We start from the raw sequence: 14,124 nt of genomic DNA on the forward strand, positions 1-14,124 counted from the left end.
AACCGTTGAAAGAACATTTTCGGCCATGAAATTTCTGAAAAATCGATTAAGAAATCGGATGGGAGATCAATGGATGAATGATAACATGATTATTTTTATAGAGAGAGATATTTGATGATATTGGTAATGATGTTGCCATGCAACGCTTTCAGAACATGAAAACGCTCGAGGGATATTGTAAGGGAATGTTGTATGAAAAACTTTCTAGATTAATATATAAATATTTTGTTTAGTAAATTCTTGAACTTTTTAATTATGACTTTGTTGTTTGAGGATGCTCTCATTCATATAATATCTAGCTTCGGTCTAGATTAAAGGTGAAGGAGAATTAAACCGTTGTACACCCATAGAGATTTTCTTAGAACTAGAAACAAGAGAGCTACAACGTGAATGCAAGTTTGGACTTTCATGCAATGCCTGCTTAAATATGCTGATATTCTTTTTATGGACGTCATCAACTATGACACTTTCTTCTTCTTTCTTTCTTGTTCTTCTTAGAATCTGAGAGATTTCTGTTATAATCGACGAGAGTAAACTAAAAAAAGAGATCTAAAAAGAGAGGATTGAGAGAGAAAGAGGAGAGAGGAGGAAAAAAAGTAAAAGATGATTGGAGAAAAGAGAAAGAAGTGAGAGGATCGGAGGAGACAGAGAGGAAGAGGAAGATGAGTGATAGAAAAAAAAACTGAGAAAATAATGAAAGCGGATTGGAGGAGTGACGAAAAAGGTAAAAAAAAAGGGAAAAGAGTAAAGAGAAATAAGAAAAGAGAGAGACAACTTTGGAGTGAGAGAGGAGGAGGGAGAGAAAAAAAATGAGTGAGTTTAAATTTAAAAACTTTAAAAACTCATTTTTTGTGTTTTTAGAGAATATAATATATTTTTGAGTTAGTTTTGAGTTCAGTTTTTAAAAATAGTCATACCAAACAAGTTTTTAAGGCCTAAAACTTAAATATTATTTTTAAGTTTAAAAAATTAGATTAAAGTAGAATACCAAACAGACTCTAAACTTGCGTTTTCCTAGTTGAGACTTGCAGTCAATTAAATGTTCATGATCTAAGATATCAGCCAATGAAAATAAAGTACAAGCAACTCCAGGCATATGACGAAAAAGGAAATATATACATCAAATTATGACATGCATCACATATACACCTTTTGGGAGCGATGGTGGCTTAAACACAAGAGTTCGAGTGTTAGGATAAGTGTTGTTAACTTCTTAAATTACATGTTGGATATATAGGGTCAGTGGGTTATAATTACGTGAAAATTTTGTATGAAACATTATTTCAAGACGAGTTGATTACTCGCTATTTTGACTTATTAAGTCGTGAATTAGCCATATAAATACAATAAAGTCTTACCTAAAAGATCAAGTGTTGAGCCTCGGTTTTTAACAAAAATGGTGGAAAGATATAGAATGCTTTTGTGTTGATCACTTTTAGCAAACCTTAATATAAGTTAAGTGTTCATAAACTACATAAATGATCTTTTATTTGTGATACTTCTTCTCTCGTTTCTCTTCGTGAGAGTTCTTCTCATTTGATGTGATGTTACTGTTAAATTCTTTATTTTTTTCACCGCTGGACCTCACTGAGGCCAGGATCGGTGGGCAGTCCCCGCTTCTCTTTTTCTTCTTTTCTTTTCTGTTTACTAGTTAATTTCCCCTGCTTTTTTGCCCTTGCTGTTCGTCTTGATTTCCCCTTTTCCTCCAATCTTTGTTTTCCGTCCACCTCCATGTTTCTCTTCATTCCAAATCTTGTCCTCCCCACCTGGCTCCGGCCTTCCTCAATCCCACTTCATTTTGGATTTGCAGTCACTTTTTCTTCATGCGATTTGTAGTGAGCCTCTCAGAATGTTCATACAGCTCCGACTCTAGCGATCACACCACCATGTGTTTGTTTGGAGCTTTCTTTTTTAAATAGTTTGAAAGACATTAAAATCCAAATAACATTTGGACTACAACCCATCAATTTGAGGTATCACTTTATATAAACCATGTCTATTCGTTTGAATTTGTTTTCAAACTTCTAAAACTTGTTTATGAAGTCACTTCAATGTTACATAAGTAGCAGAGTATCGAGTAAACACATTTTCGAATGTGCTAGATGCAGAGGTACATAATAGATTGATATGAACATCATGAGCTGTTCCGCAATAAAACCGGTTGTTGCTGATACTTTATTCTCGGTTCCTTCTCCTTCATCCATAACCCAAGCTCAGAGAAGGAAGAGATAAGAGGACCCTATGGAGAATGTGCGAAAATGTGTGATGATTTGGACTCTTCAAAACAATGACAACCCGACTAGTTTTTGCGATACAAAATATATTGCAACCAACACAATTACATCTGATACTTATGTTCATTTATGAGTGAGTAGTCTCAAATTCAACTCTTATTAAAAATGAGTTTAATATCTAATTGTAATTGCTTTATTGTGTAGTTTAGGCCAAATTTGTAATCACGCTAGAACCCTCAATAATTAATTCTCCTGCATAAAAATTGCTTTGGGAAAAGTAAAAAGACAAGGAAAACCCTCCACGAAAACTTAGTGATTATTTAGAAGTGATTTTAAAATGAGCAAAAGCGCTTCTGGTGAAAATATTTTTGAAACCAATCCTTAGTAAAAATGAAAGTGAATTATAAAGAATACTTTAAATGATTCATAAAAAATAAAAATAAAAGTTATGTATTTCTTGTAGAAGGCACATACTTTTAGAACCTAAGACATTTTTGCTAAAATTTTTTCAGTCATTTTAAATATACTACCAAATGAGGGGTTTTTTTCTTTTTTTTTTTTTTTTTTTTTTTAGTACATTGATATTTTTACACTAAGAAAAGGGGAGTTCGACGAAATCACATAATGGGCAGCCTAATTTAGTATCGAATTCTCCATCCACGATATTCAAACTAAGACATCTCACTTCTAAATAAGAATGAATACTACCAGATCGTAGTATTGAGGGACACGAAAACGAGCCCTTTTACAGGGAGCGTATCTTCCCATCAAAACCAGGGCATTTCGGTAATTCAACTTCCTCGTAGACGCGACGCAATTCCAGTTTTGTACATAGCCTCCCTCCCTTTACCGCGAGAGCGACGGAGAGACAGATGGGTGAACAGACTGATACAAATCAAACTCTGCTCCTGAAATCAAATTAGGGTTTCCGAAATTCAAATCCCCCCAATCCCTCACCATCCAGAGAGAGAGAGCAAGAAAATTTCGACTTTCCGATTCTCTCCAACTCCATGATCGAATTCCAATCAACCAATTCATCCAATCGAAATTGAAAAACCCCATAAACAAAAAAGGGGGAAAATCGAAGCTTTTGAGTTTCAGTTCAAAGTCTATAGCTACAGAGAGATTCCAATCCGTGGCCAATGGATGTAGACGGAGGGGGAAGCAAACGGGTCTTTTACAGACTGGGTGGGCCACAATCCGACCCATCAAAGAACCAGAAGGTATGCTACCATTGGAGAGCGGGCAAGTGCAATCGCCACCCTTGCCCTTTCCTCCACAGAGAGCTACCGGCGCCGCCGTCGCAGCAAGGTCTCAACGGGATGGCCTCGACTAAGCGCCATCACGCCTTCGCCGCTGACACCGACGGTCCATCGTCACGGAATCGGGGTCCCAATAACTTCAATGGCGGGACTTCTTCGACGTGGGGTCGTACAGGAGGAGCAAATAGGGTGTTTGTTAGGAAGATGGAGAAAGTCTGTAATTTTTGGGTTCAGGGGAATTGCAGCTATGGGGATAAGTGTAAGTTCTTGCATTCTTGGAGTATGGGGGATAGCTTCAGCTTGTTGACGCAGCTTGAGGGGCATGAGAAGGTGATTTTTAGATTATATATGTTGGGTTCTCATTGTTTCTATTGAACTACTTATGTGCTTTTGGGTCCTTCTTGGTATTTATGTTTTTGGAATTGATGAGGTTTTGTGAACAGGTTGTTAGTGGGATTGCACTGCCTTCTGGGTCTGATAAACTTTATACTGGGAGTAAGGATCAAACTGTGAGGGTTTGGGATTGCGCGTCTGGTCAGGTAGTTATTCATTTTTGGGACTCCAATTTTCAATTATTTAACTATATTATATGTATGTTCCTGAGGACTTGTAGTTAAATGGATATGTTTCAATAGTTCTTTCCCTTTTTTGTGATGGGTGAAAGTTTAATGTTTGATTAAATGGGTAGAGGACTCCCGTAGTTGATCCCATTTCTCATGTTTGGATTAGGGCTTAGTGTAATCAATCTGGGCGACTTGAGAGTTTCTTATCAACTGAAAGTCTTTGCGTAATAGCTAACTTGAGTGATCGCAATTAGTTAATTCAATTTGGATTAGGAATGTTAAAATTGTATGCCAGCTAATGACTCTGTAAAGAAATCTCTTTCTTTATTGATCACAATTAGTAAAAGCTGTAAACAATGAGTGCAAGTTGTATGTGGAAAGTAGTTTCTATTAACATCACTGAATGCAGCTGTCTCTCAAAGAATAGTCAAATTGAATGGAGATCACATTAGCAAGCAGAGTATTCGAGACTGACAAAAAATGTAGAAGGGTAAGATAGCTTGTGTTCTAGGATGCATAGAAGAGAGCTTTGGACACAGTGGACTGGAGGCTGCTCTAGAGATTTGCACCCATGTCTCCTATATTGTCCTTTTGTTTTCCTAAGTCACATGCTCATTGCCATTGGGCTTAGTCTAGATAGTTGGATACTATTCTCGACATGTCTCATTGCCATTCCCAAGGGCTAGGAAAATAATCCGTGTGCTTCAATTTGTTTATGTTGCAGTGCCTGGGAGTTATTAATCTTGGCGGTGAAGTAGGGTGTATGATCAGTGAAGGTCCTTGGATTTTTGTTGGCATACCAGAAGCTGTAAAGGTAGGGCAGGAGGAATCTCGTGTAATGTAAGCTTGTAGCATCAGAATATAAGGATGTGGCTCATTCATATATGGATATGGTTTTGTAGGCATGGAACACCCAGACTAACTCTGAACTGAGTCTTAGTGGGCCTGTCGGGCAAGTTTATGCCATGGTTGTGGGAAATGATTTGCTCTTTGCTGGTACACAGGTAATTTTTTTACTACCATTATACCTCAATTAAGGTTTGGTCCTCATATCTTTCTTGTTAGGGCTTTCAGCTACATTATGTGAACTGTATTATTGAGGGAGAAAACTTTGTGTTTTTATTTTTCATTTGAAATTTGTTTATGTATGTTGCGTGCCCATGCATTACTTCCTCCATCGCTTCCTCTCCATTTTCCTTTGTGCATATTCATGTGTGGGATCAACATATTTCCTAATATTTAGCAAAATTGTCCTTCAATGCAGGATGGTTCTATATTGGCATGGAAGTTTAATGCTGTTACTAATTGCTTCGAACCAGCTGCATCACTAATAGGTCACACTCTTGCAGTTGTTTCATTAGTAGTTGGAGCAAATAGGCTCTACTCTGGTTCAATGGATCCTTCTATAAGGGTAAGTTGGGTTCAGTATCACATGTATTCTTTAATAAGCATAAATTCTCGCTGGTGGAACGCTCGAGGCCCTTAATTGCTCCATACCAGTATAACAGTTATTTCATTGGAATTCTTTTTAGGTCTGGAGCCTGGAAACTTTGCAGTGTATACAAACGCTAACAGAGCATACTGAAGTTGTCATGTCTGTTCTTTGCTGGGATCAGTTTCTTTTATCATGTTCCTTGGATCGACAATTAAAGGTGTTTTTTACTTCTATGTTTTGTAACTCTTTTTGTGGGCATGTATATGTAACAGAGTGTTGCAGAACTGTAAAATTATTTAGTTGTTCCAATTCATTTGCTTGTGCAGGTCTGGGTTGCTACTCAAAGTGGAAACTTGGAAGCAACATATACTCACACGGAAGAACATGTATGTTTATGTTTCAATATATGTCTTCCCTCTTCAGTTAATCCCTATTCCTGCGTTGACAAAGAACAAGCTGGGTATGTTTTAAGATTTCCACAGCCCTATGTTTGGATGAGGGACTTTAAAGTACCCAGGAACTCTAGACTCAATTGTTAAAATGCACTCCAAGGGCACTACCAATGAACTAAAGCACTACAAAGGTCTTACTAAAACGCTACAAATACACTTAACAAAGGACTTTCAGAATGACACCATGACAGGTGTCATTTGAAAGTCTTCTCAATTGTATTGCATCAAGTCCATCCATCTAAGTTTGTAGTACATTCCTAACAAATTAGCCTAGGTTCCATGGAAATTCAAAGTTCCTCATCCAAACATAGGGTAGAGGAACATTCAAGGCTGATACTCCGTGTCCGTACACTTGGAAAGTTGGAATCTCTGATGCGTGCTACACTTGTATTTTGTGTTTTGGTATCGTAATCATCATTGTATTCCCCACAGTAAATGAATAACTTTGCTTGGTGTTTCACCTAGCGATGGGTTTAACGTTCAGTTTCCTGAATTTGTCATCATTAGAGGTTTTTTATGATTTTCAAGGTGTCATGAAAGGTCCAGTTTAATAATGCTTACGACCTTGCTGCAGGGTTTGATAACACTCTGTGGGATGCATGATTCAGAAGCCAAGCCAGTCTTACTGTGCGCTTGCAACGACAACACTGTCCGCATATATGATTTACCATCGTGAGCTTTCAGCACAATCTATCTGTTGTAGTCCTCTCTTATTTTTAGAAAACTTATATTTCAAGCATCTGACGTTGCTGCAATTGTCATCTTTGCTTCTATTGTATGGTCTAGGTTTTCGGAGAGGGGTAAAATATTTTCAAAACAGGAGATAAGATCGATTCAGGTAGGCCCTGGTGGCTTGTTTTTCACGGGTGATGGAACCGGTCAAGTGAAAGTATGGAAATGGACTGAACCAGCTGCGGTCACTGCCTAAGGAGAAGGGGATTATTTATTTTGGCCACATTGTATCTGTAATTTTTTCGTTTTCTTATTCTGGGTTCTTTTGTAAGTGAAAGCTCTGAGGAACGAATTACGGGAATGCATTGCGATTTTTCTTGTTTTGGAGGATTTATAGAGCCAGGAATTAGTAGCTTGAGCACCATCCGCCGTCCGCCGTCTGCAGACCCCTCTTTTGGGTGCCATGGACGTGAAGAAGCTTCTTGGCTCATTCCAAGTTGCTATGGACTTCGGATTGTAATCTTTCTCGTCTCAATTTTGAATAAGGGTTTTTACAGGGTTCGTTGTTGAAATTGGACCTTCCAGTCAAAATGTTCTCAAAAATAAAAAATCAATCAATTTGGTCCCTTCGAAAGCTTTTTGTCAAATCCTTTGTTAGTGTTCTTATGCCGCACACGAGCAGATCTCGCACTCAGTGTGCTAAGTATTGGTTTGGTACTGAGGTGTTTTTATAAAAAGTGGGTATAAAAAAAAATTAAGCTCAAAAAATGTTTGGTAAATTTTCACAATTTTGGGTGAAAAAAGTGGAAAACGTGAAGCAACAAAAATGAGTTTATTCTCACAGTACAGCAGAAGTAGTTTTTTTTTTCAAAACACAGTAATACCAAACCAGCCCTAGTTTCATAGTTTGTTAGTGTGCTTGTGCCGTATCAGCAGATGGAAGTATTAAAATTGATTGATTTTCTATTTCAGGGGACCACTGTGATTGGAAGGTCCAATTTCAAACACCAATCTTGATACAAATTCTTTTGAAAAATAAATAAAAGTCAGCACATGTTAATTCTATTTTGATTTGAATGAAAAAAAAATTTTGGTTGAAACGAGCATGAAACCACACTAATGCTAGGACTTTCTGTGAGCAAATTTGGAAATATATTTTCTAATTATTAAAAACGCTTTTGGCAAAGAAAATTGTATCCGGATGCTTTTCAATAAGAACGACAAGTCTTCAATAAAAAATTTCGACATTTTCAAGGAAAAAAAAAGAAAAACTAATGAAAAGGGCTTGAAAACTTTGAGTTTTAACGATAAGGACAAAATAGAGGATAAAGTGAATAGTATTAGGTTTGACTTTTTAATGTAAAAATATGATTTTTCGTTAAAGTGAACAGTACTGTAGATTTTTCGTTAAAACTCCAAAAAAAAAATGTAACAAAACTTCAAACGGGCTTGAAAGTCCACATAAACCCCTTGGTGATTATCAAATCAATGGGAGCAAGGTGTGACTGGGTTACCAAACCAGATTAAACCAAACAAATAAGCCCAAAGGGCTATCACAAAGAGTTCAAGACCATAATTTGGCAATTCTCGAACTTCTATAAAAGGGAAGGACTTATCAACACTCTTTGGAGAGATTTTCAGTATGCTCAAAATACGGAGTGATACATTACGTGTTACTATACAAATTATGAGATATTTATGTTAAAAAGTTAACAATTTGGACAATCTCCAAAATAGATGCCAAATCTTAGGTAAAATGCCAACTAATCACTTTTGACATTAAATATATAGTCTTTTAACTGGAATGAGAATCCTCTTTGTGAGGATCCTGGGGATCCTCAAATCGTATTTATTCATTGTTCGGTTAGAAATTATTTTAAATAATTTTATTTAAAATTAAATATGAATAGTACCTGATAAAAACTGGCCCGATAATGTACGATAAATGAACACGATTTGAAGATCTCTAGAATTCTCACAAAGAGAATCCAAAAGGAATAATCATTCTTTTAATGAGTGGCATTACAATGCACGATGAATGGCAGGATGGCTTTCAGCGGCAATTTCAACGCTGCCTACGTTTGCAATATATTTATTTTTTAATTGGTAGGTCCTCTAATCCACTAGAATATAAAGGTTTAAAATGATTTTTCTTTTTGCTAAAAAAAATGATTTTACTTTTTATTTTATTTTAAAGTGGATCCCATATGATAAAAAAATATTAAGTAACATACCAGTTGAAATATAAAAAAAATTTAACAGCATGCTTCAACGTATCATATCAGCCATCAATTAAAAATTTGACAAAAAAAATTAACATACCCATTGGAGGTGCTCTTTAAAGATAAGATTTTCAATCAATTATAAATAACATGTAATGTATCATCCACGTTAGGGGCACCATGAATAATTTCTCCACTTTTTGATATGTCATTGTAACATTTAATTTTAGTAGCGTAATAACATGCGTTTCAACTTTTTACATGACATCGAATTATTAGTTTGGGATGTCGTGATAGCCTCACACGGTGTGTAGGCAAGGCAAGTCTCTTCTATAATTTTAGATCCCTGAGAAGCACTATTGCTAAACATAAAAAACTCGAAGATTGTTGAAATTTCGTAATTAGGTGATTAAGAGCGTTCACCAATCCATTAATTAACAGTTAGATCACAGACGAGACCCCACATCCGTCTAATCTTATCCACATTTAACTTGGTTTGACTCCGAAGCAAGTCGAAAGCTTCCCCCGCATGCATGCCCTTCTCGATTAGTATTGGACGGTACCTCCAATTTTCTAACCTGCTTGCATGAATTTTCCGATAAAATTATCCAAATAGAGGCTGAAAGTGAATATATAAAACATTATCCAAATTGGTTTGCTCTAGAATGTTGGCCGGCAGGTTTACTCAAAGTTGAATATTAATTATTGACCTTGCAGAAACTACCCTTGCAAATACATCGAGTTTTAAACAATTTTGGAGATTTGGCCAACATCTTCCTTTCCCTTGACTAAGTGTGGCTTCTAATTAGCTTTGAACTAAACAATATATTCTCCCATGAAAAACGAACTATAAACATTTTTTTATTTCGTGTTTCTTCTCGCCAACACACAGAAAAGTAAATGCATGGTGATGGGGTAAGAAATTTTATAATTCAAGTGGTTATGAATGTTTATTTATGGATGTTAGGTCTTGGGTACGAATTTTTATCTCTCAATATCGATGAATTAGAAATTAAAAAAAAGCATAATGTGAACGTGTAATGTCATCTAATCAGTATACCACCACAAATTTTTAGGGAATTAACTTGGCTCTTCAATAAATTAGGTAGAGTTCCTCCTCAACTCACTGCGTGACTAGTTTAAAGAATTTTATGTCTATGATCCGAATTGTTCATATTTTATGTAAATTACTTTGTAAAGATCATTTGTACATCAATTAAATATGAGATTATTACTCATCAAATTGTGTAAAAAGTTAAAAACAGATGGACGTATTCGAGAGAAAATTACAAATTGCCTATCTATTTGCTGCAATTGATTGACCAAACAATCTTAGTTTTAATTCTTTCTTTTTATGGTTCGGACCATAAACACGAAGTTCTGTGAATTAAAAACTAAGTGAATTTCGAAGAACTCCTCCTCAATCTTAAGGTCTTTCTCATTTTTATAGTATCTAAGTCAACCTCTAGCCTTGACATCCAAAAAAACCTAACAAGCATCCATATAATCAGGCAGGATTTGTTTAGTGTATGGCCACAATGTCTTAGCAAAGCGACTTAAATTCTAGCCTTGGCAATTGGCATCCCCCAAAACCAAACAGAAATCTGCTCTAACGAGTAGTAGGTAAAGCTAACAAGTAGGTAAAAATTGGTTTTTTCTTTTTGATTTTTTTTTCAAGCTGTTTTCTTTTGTGGGGCCGGGTCACGAACCATCTTGTTTTACAAGTTCTCTTGTTCGTAGTCTTTTCTTGTTTCCTGCTAGAAAGCAGCAGTCACGTCACATTTGGTGTGGGTATGTATAAGTGGGACATGATCCTCTCCTGATCTACGGATGAGGATCCTCCTGACCAAGAAGTGTAGGCCGTTGGATGAAAATCCAACGGTTACAAACAGGAGGTCCATTTAAAGTTATAATAATTATAACAGTTGGATTTTCATCCAACGGCCCATATTCCTTGATCAGGAGGATCCTCATCCTTAGATCAGGAGAGGATCCTGATCCGTACAAGTGGGATTTGAATTCTCTCCCCTCCCTTCCCTTCCTCCCCTTCTCTCTTATTTGAAGGTTTATGATTAAGTTACGTCATCATCTTGTTTTATTTACTCCGTAAAGTGAGAAAGAAGAAGAGGAAACTGAGAGAGAAGGGAAGAGAAAAATGAAAGGGAGAGAATCTGACTTCATACTAGTGCCCCCTTTCATTGGATTTCTTTTTATTTTTGTCATTCTTTATAATAATTCCAAAGACACGGTAAACTTGCAAGTGGTTTAATTTTTTTTATTTTAATTTTATTTTTTTATAGATCAAATATGATATTCAGAAAGTTTGGAATATGTACAAACATGAAGGATAGGGTGTAATTACATGGGCCTCGATAAAAACTTTGTTGGGAATTTCAATCCGGTTAAAGAAATAAAGAGCATCCCGCACCAACAGATTTATAAATTAGTTATATTCTATAAACAATACAAAACAACCCAAAAAAACAAACCACAATCCAAAATACAAACAAAATGGGAAGTCCGTGCAAGTAACACCATAAACAGTATGGATAAAACCATACGATTGAACTTGTTTGATGAGCTTTTAGGTCAATAAACTTGCTTATTGAGTGATAAGTGATCAGGTAACAAGCTTGCAGTGTCCCTACAAATTAAACATGACTTTAATAGCATTGCCTCCACGAGCACTGGTCTCAAAGGCATCTTCCACTTCCTTCTGGGAAAATCCGAAACGGTGCGTAATAAGAGGCTTCACGTCGATCTTCCCGCTTCTCAGAAACTCGATGCAAAGCGGCCACGTATTCTTGTATCGGAAAATTCCAACCACATCCACCTCCCTGTGTTCAAACACACCAAAAAGAGGAAATGTTAGATACAACCAAATTTGTAAACTCGCACTATGGTTTATAATGCCCTAATAAATTTATTGACGTAGGACAAGAAAGGGGTCATTCCTTATCGAGAAAAGAAAAAAAAAAAAAAAAAAAAACCAAATTTGCAAACGCACTCCATGACCTAGCTACAATTAATTGATCCCTAATAATTTTGTTGACCTATAACAAGAAGACGGTCAAACCATATCGAAATATACCTAGTGGAAAAAATTTATACCTGGCAGTAGCGGGAGTGAGAGGGACAGTCATCATGCTGTGTCCCATTCCGACCAGGCAGACCTTGCCGCCGGGACCAGTGGCGGCGAGAGCTGTTGACATGGTTTTGCTGAAACCTACACAGTCAAAGGTCACATCCACTTCGGACTTCATGGCTTTTTTAATCTTGGCAACTTCGTCATCCAAATCCTCAGCTTTTGTTGAAACTTTGACGGTTTCATCGGCACCAAGAGACTTTGCCATGGCTAGACGCTGGTCATCCATATCCACAATGACAATTCTTGGCGCCCCGAAAGCACGAGCAGATAGCATGGAAACAAGCCCAATCGGCCCTGCTCCGATGATCAGAACAGTTGTTTCCGGAGTGACATTGGCTCTTCGACAAGCATGAACCCCAACACTCAAGGGCTCACACATTGCCCCTTCCTCCAAGCTCACATTCTTGGGAAGCTTAAAGCACAAGTCCGCAGGATGCACAATCTGTAAAACGACATGAGTATGAAACGGGTTCATAGTATAAAACACCATAACATTATGTTCAAAGCTTATAATAGAAGTTGAAATTTCGTAGTTGTGCGAATATATTACCTGGTTCGCCAAGGAACCATGAACTGGCGGGGTGGCGAAAAACTTCATGTCAGGGCAAAGATTGTAGCGGCCTCCTTTGCACTGATGACACTTCGCGCAGCTGATGCCAGGCTCTAAAGCCACGCGATCGCCAGAAACCAGATGCTTCACCTCGCTTCCGACTACATCTACGATCCCAGCACACTCATGGCCAATCACCATTGGCTCCTTAACTTCATAATCCCCACACTTCATGGTCTGAAAAATTTCCAAAAATAAAAACTTTAGAACAGGGAAGTTTACAATCAATAAACATCAAAAGTGGGAAAAATACATGGAAGGGATGAGAACCTTGAGGTAATGAACGTCGCTTCCACAAATGCCTACGGCCTTGATCTTAATTCGAACATCATTGGGTCCTAAAATTAAGAGATCCCAAGAAAACAAGGGAGCAAGAAGTTAGTCAAAACGACGATACATAATTTGACATGAAAACTAAAAACTAAAAACCAAAAACCAAAAAAATGAGAAAAAACAATTGCGAATTAAAAGATCTATGGTAGTGAGTGAGATAGATGTATACCAAGTCTCGGGAGATTGAAAGTCTGGATCTTGAGGTTGTTAACACCAATAAGCCATGCAGCCTTGTTTTCTTGTTGCCCCCCTTCTCTGGCCTCCCCGTCAGCCGACTGACCTCCCTCCCCCATATTATTTGTGCTTCCTCTTTTTGTGTGTTTGATAAGAAAAGGTTACTTTTCTGATGGAACAAAGCGTGCCCTAGCTATAGTATTATATCAAGCCAATGAGGAAATAAGATTGCTGCTCTTGCAATTTATAAATCTATAACATGATTTGGTCTTTGGTTTGCCCCTGCTATATATAGTGTTTTTAGGGTCATTATTTTATGTGTGTCCGTAATCATCCTAACTATTTTTGGATAGTCTTCTTTCTGTTACACTATCCATATTTCATTAAGATTTGGGAATTATTATCTCAGTGGAAACTCCTTATTCATCTAGGTTTACGTATGTGGAGGTATTTCAAACCAATCATATTATCTAAAATTGCAGTAGTCTTAACTTTCTTTATGGTAGAGAAGCTCCTTATTCATTTAAGATTCCCGCATGTTGAGGTATTCTAATTTAATAATGTATTATCAAATTTTATAATTTGTCTTAACTTTTGTCACGTTACAGTTTGTAGTACTATAACTTTGTATGTGCATGAAATCTTTCTGGAATAACTTCCTACGTTCCAAGAGTATCTAATTTTTAAACTGTCCAAAATATTTGGATTTAGCAAATTGGAATTGCCGGAGTTTAAGTTGGCGGAGTTTTTAGGGAACCGGTGAGTGGATGTGACGTAATGCAGAGTCATATCAGCGGAGCAACCGTCCATACTATTCGTTTATTGTGGACACCGCATCTAATTAGATTGAAAATCCTAAGAATTCCGTGATTGTGATCGTTCATCGTACATCGTGTAATCAGAAATTATTTTAAAATTTAAAATTTAAAATTAAATGTAAATAGTGCCTAACGAAAACTGACCGTACAATGTGCGATAAATTGTCACGATCACGAAATCCCTAAGATCCCCAGAAAAAT

General features: G+C 36.8%; 2 protein-coding genes across 2 annotated transcripts; one reads left to right on the forward strand and one right to left on the reverse strand.

The window, feature by feature from the left end:
- The first annotated feature begins 3,093 nt into the window (after nt 1-3,093).
- Nucleotides 3,094-7,244, forward strand: LOC103960514 (zinc finger CCCH domain-containing protein 63). Its single transcript, XM_009372998.3, has 9 exons — nt 3,094-3,826; nt 3,940-4,035; nt 4,784-4,873; nt 4,962-5,063; nt 5,324-5,470; nt 5,592-5,711; nt 5,821-5,880; nt 6,521-6,618; nt 6,733-7,244. Exons 1-9 carry the CDS (start codon nt 3,377-3,379, stop codon nt 6,872-6,874), a joined length of 1,305 nt encoding a protein of 434 aa, XP_009371273.2. The 5' UTR covers nt 3,094-3,376; the 3' UTR covers nt 6,875-7,244.
- Nucleotides 7,245-11,123: 3,879 nt separating this feature from the next.
- LOC103960509 (sorbitol dehydrogenase-like) lies at nt 11,124-13,342 on the reverse strand. Its single transcript, XM_009372994.3, has 5 exons — nt 13,101-13,342; nt 12,869-12,936; nt 12,539-12,775; nt 11,952-12,430; nt 11,124-11,677 (listed from the first exon to the last, which is right to left on the reverse strand). Exons 1-5 carry the CDS (start codon nt 13,222-13,224, stop codon nt 11,485-11,487), a joined length of 1,101 nt encoding a protein of 366 aa, XP_009371269.2. The 5' UTR covers nt 13,225-13,342; the 3' UTR covers nt 11,124-11,484.
- Nucleotides 13,343-14,124: the final 782 nt, after the last annotated feature.

Source organism: the organism of the source record quoted next, unplaced genomic scaffold (assembly GCF_019419815.1).
Source record: "Pyrus x bretschneideri cultivar Hongxiangsu unplaced genomic scaffold, Pyrus_bretschneideri_v1 Contig4, whole genome shotgun sequence".
Lineage (NCBI taxonomy): Eukaryota > Viridiplantae > Streptophyta > Magnoliopsida > Rosales > Rosaceae > Pyrus > Pyrus x bretschneideri.

Excerpts from the sequence above, each read along its gene's own strand:
- LOC103960509 (XM_009372994.3), bottom strand. The coding sequence starts at position 13,224 with ATGGGGGAGGGAGGTCAGTCGGCTGACGGGGAGGCCAGAGAAGGGGGG. Across the intron at positions 12,937-13,100 it reads TTTCAATCTCCCGAGACTTG|GACCCAATGATGTTCGAATT; the intron begins GTATACATCTAT and ends TCTTAATTTTAG. Across the intron at positions 11,678-11,951 it reads CTCACTCCCGCTACTGCCAG|GGAGGTGGATGTGGTTGGAA; the intron begins GTATAAATTTTT and ends GTTTGAACACAG.
- LOC103960514 (XM_009372998.3), top strand. The coding sequence starts at position 3,377 with ATGGATGTAGACGGAGGGGGAAGCAAACGGGTCTTTTACAGACTGGGT. Across the intron at positions 5,064-5,323 it reads TGCTCTTTGCTGGTACACAG|GATGGTTCTATATTGGCATG; the intron begins GTAATTTTTTTA and ends CCTTCAATGCAG. Across the intron at positions 5,712-5,820 it reads CCTTGGATCGACAATTAAAG|GTCTGGGTTGCTACTCAAAG; the intron begins GTGTTTTTTACT and ends TTGCTTGTGCAG.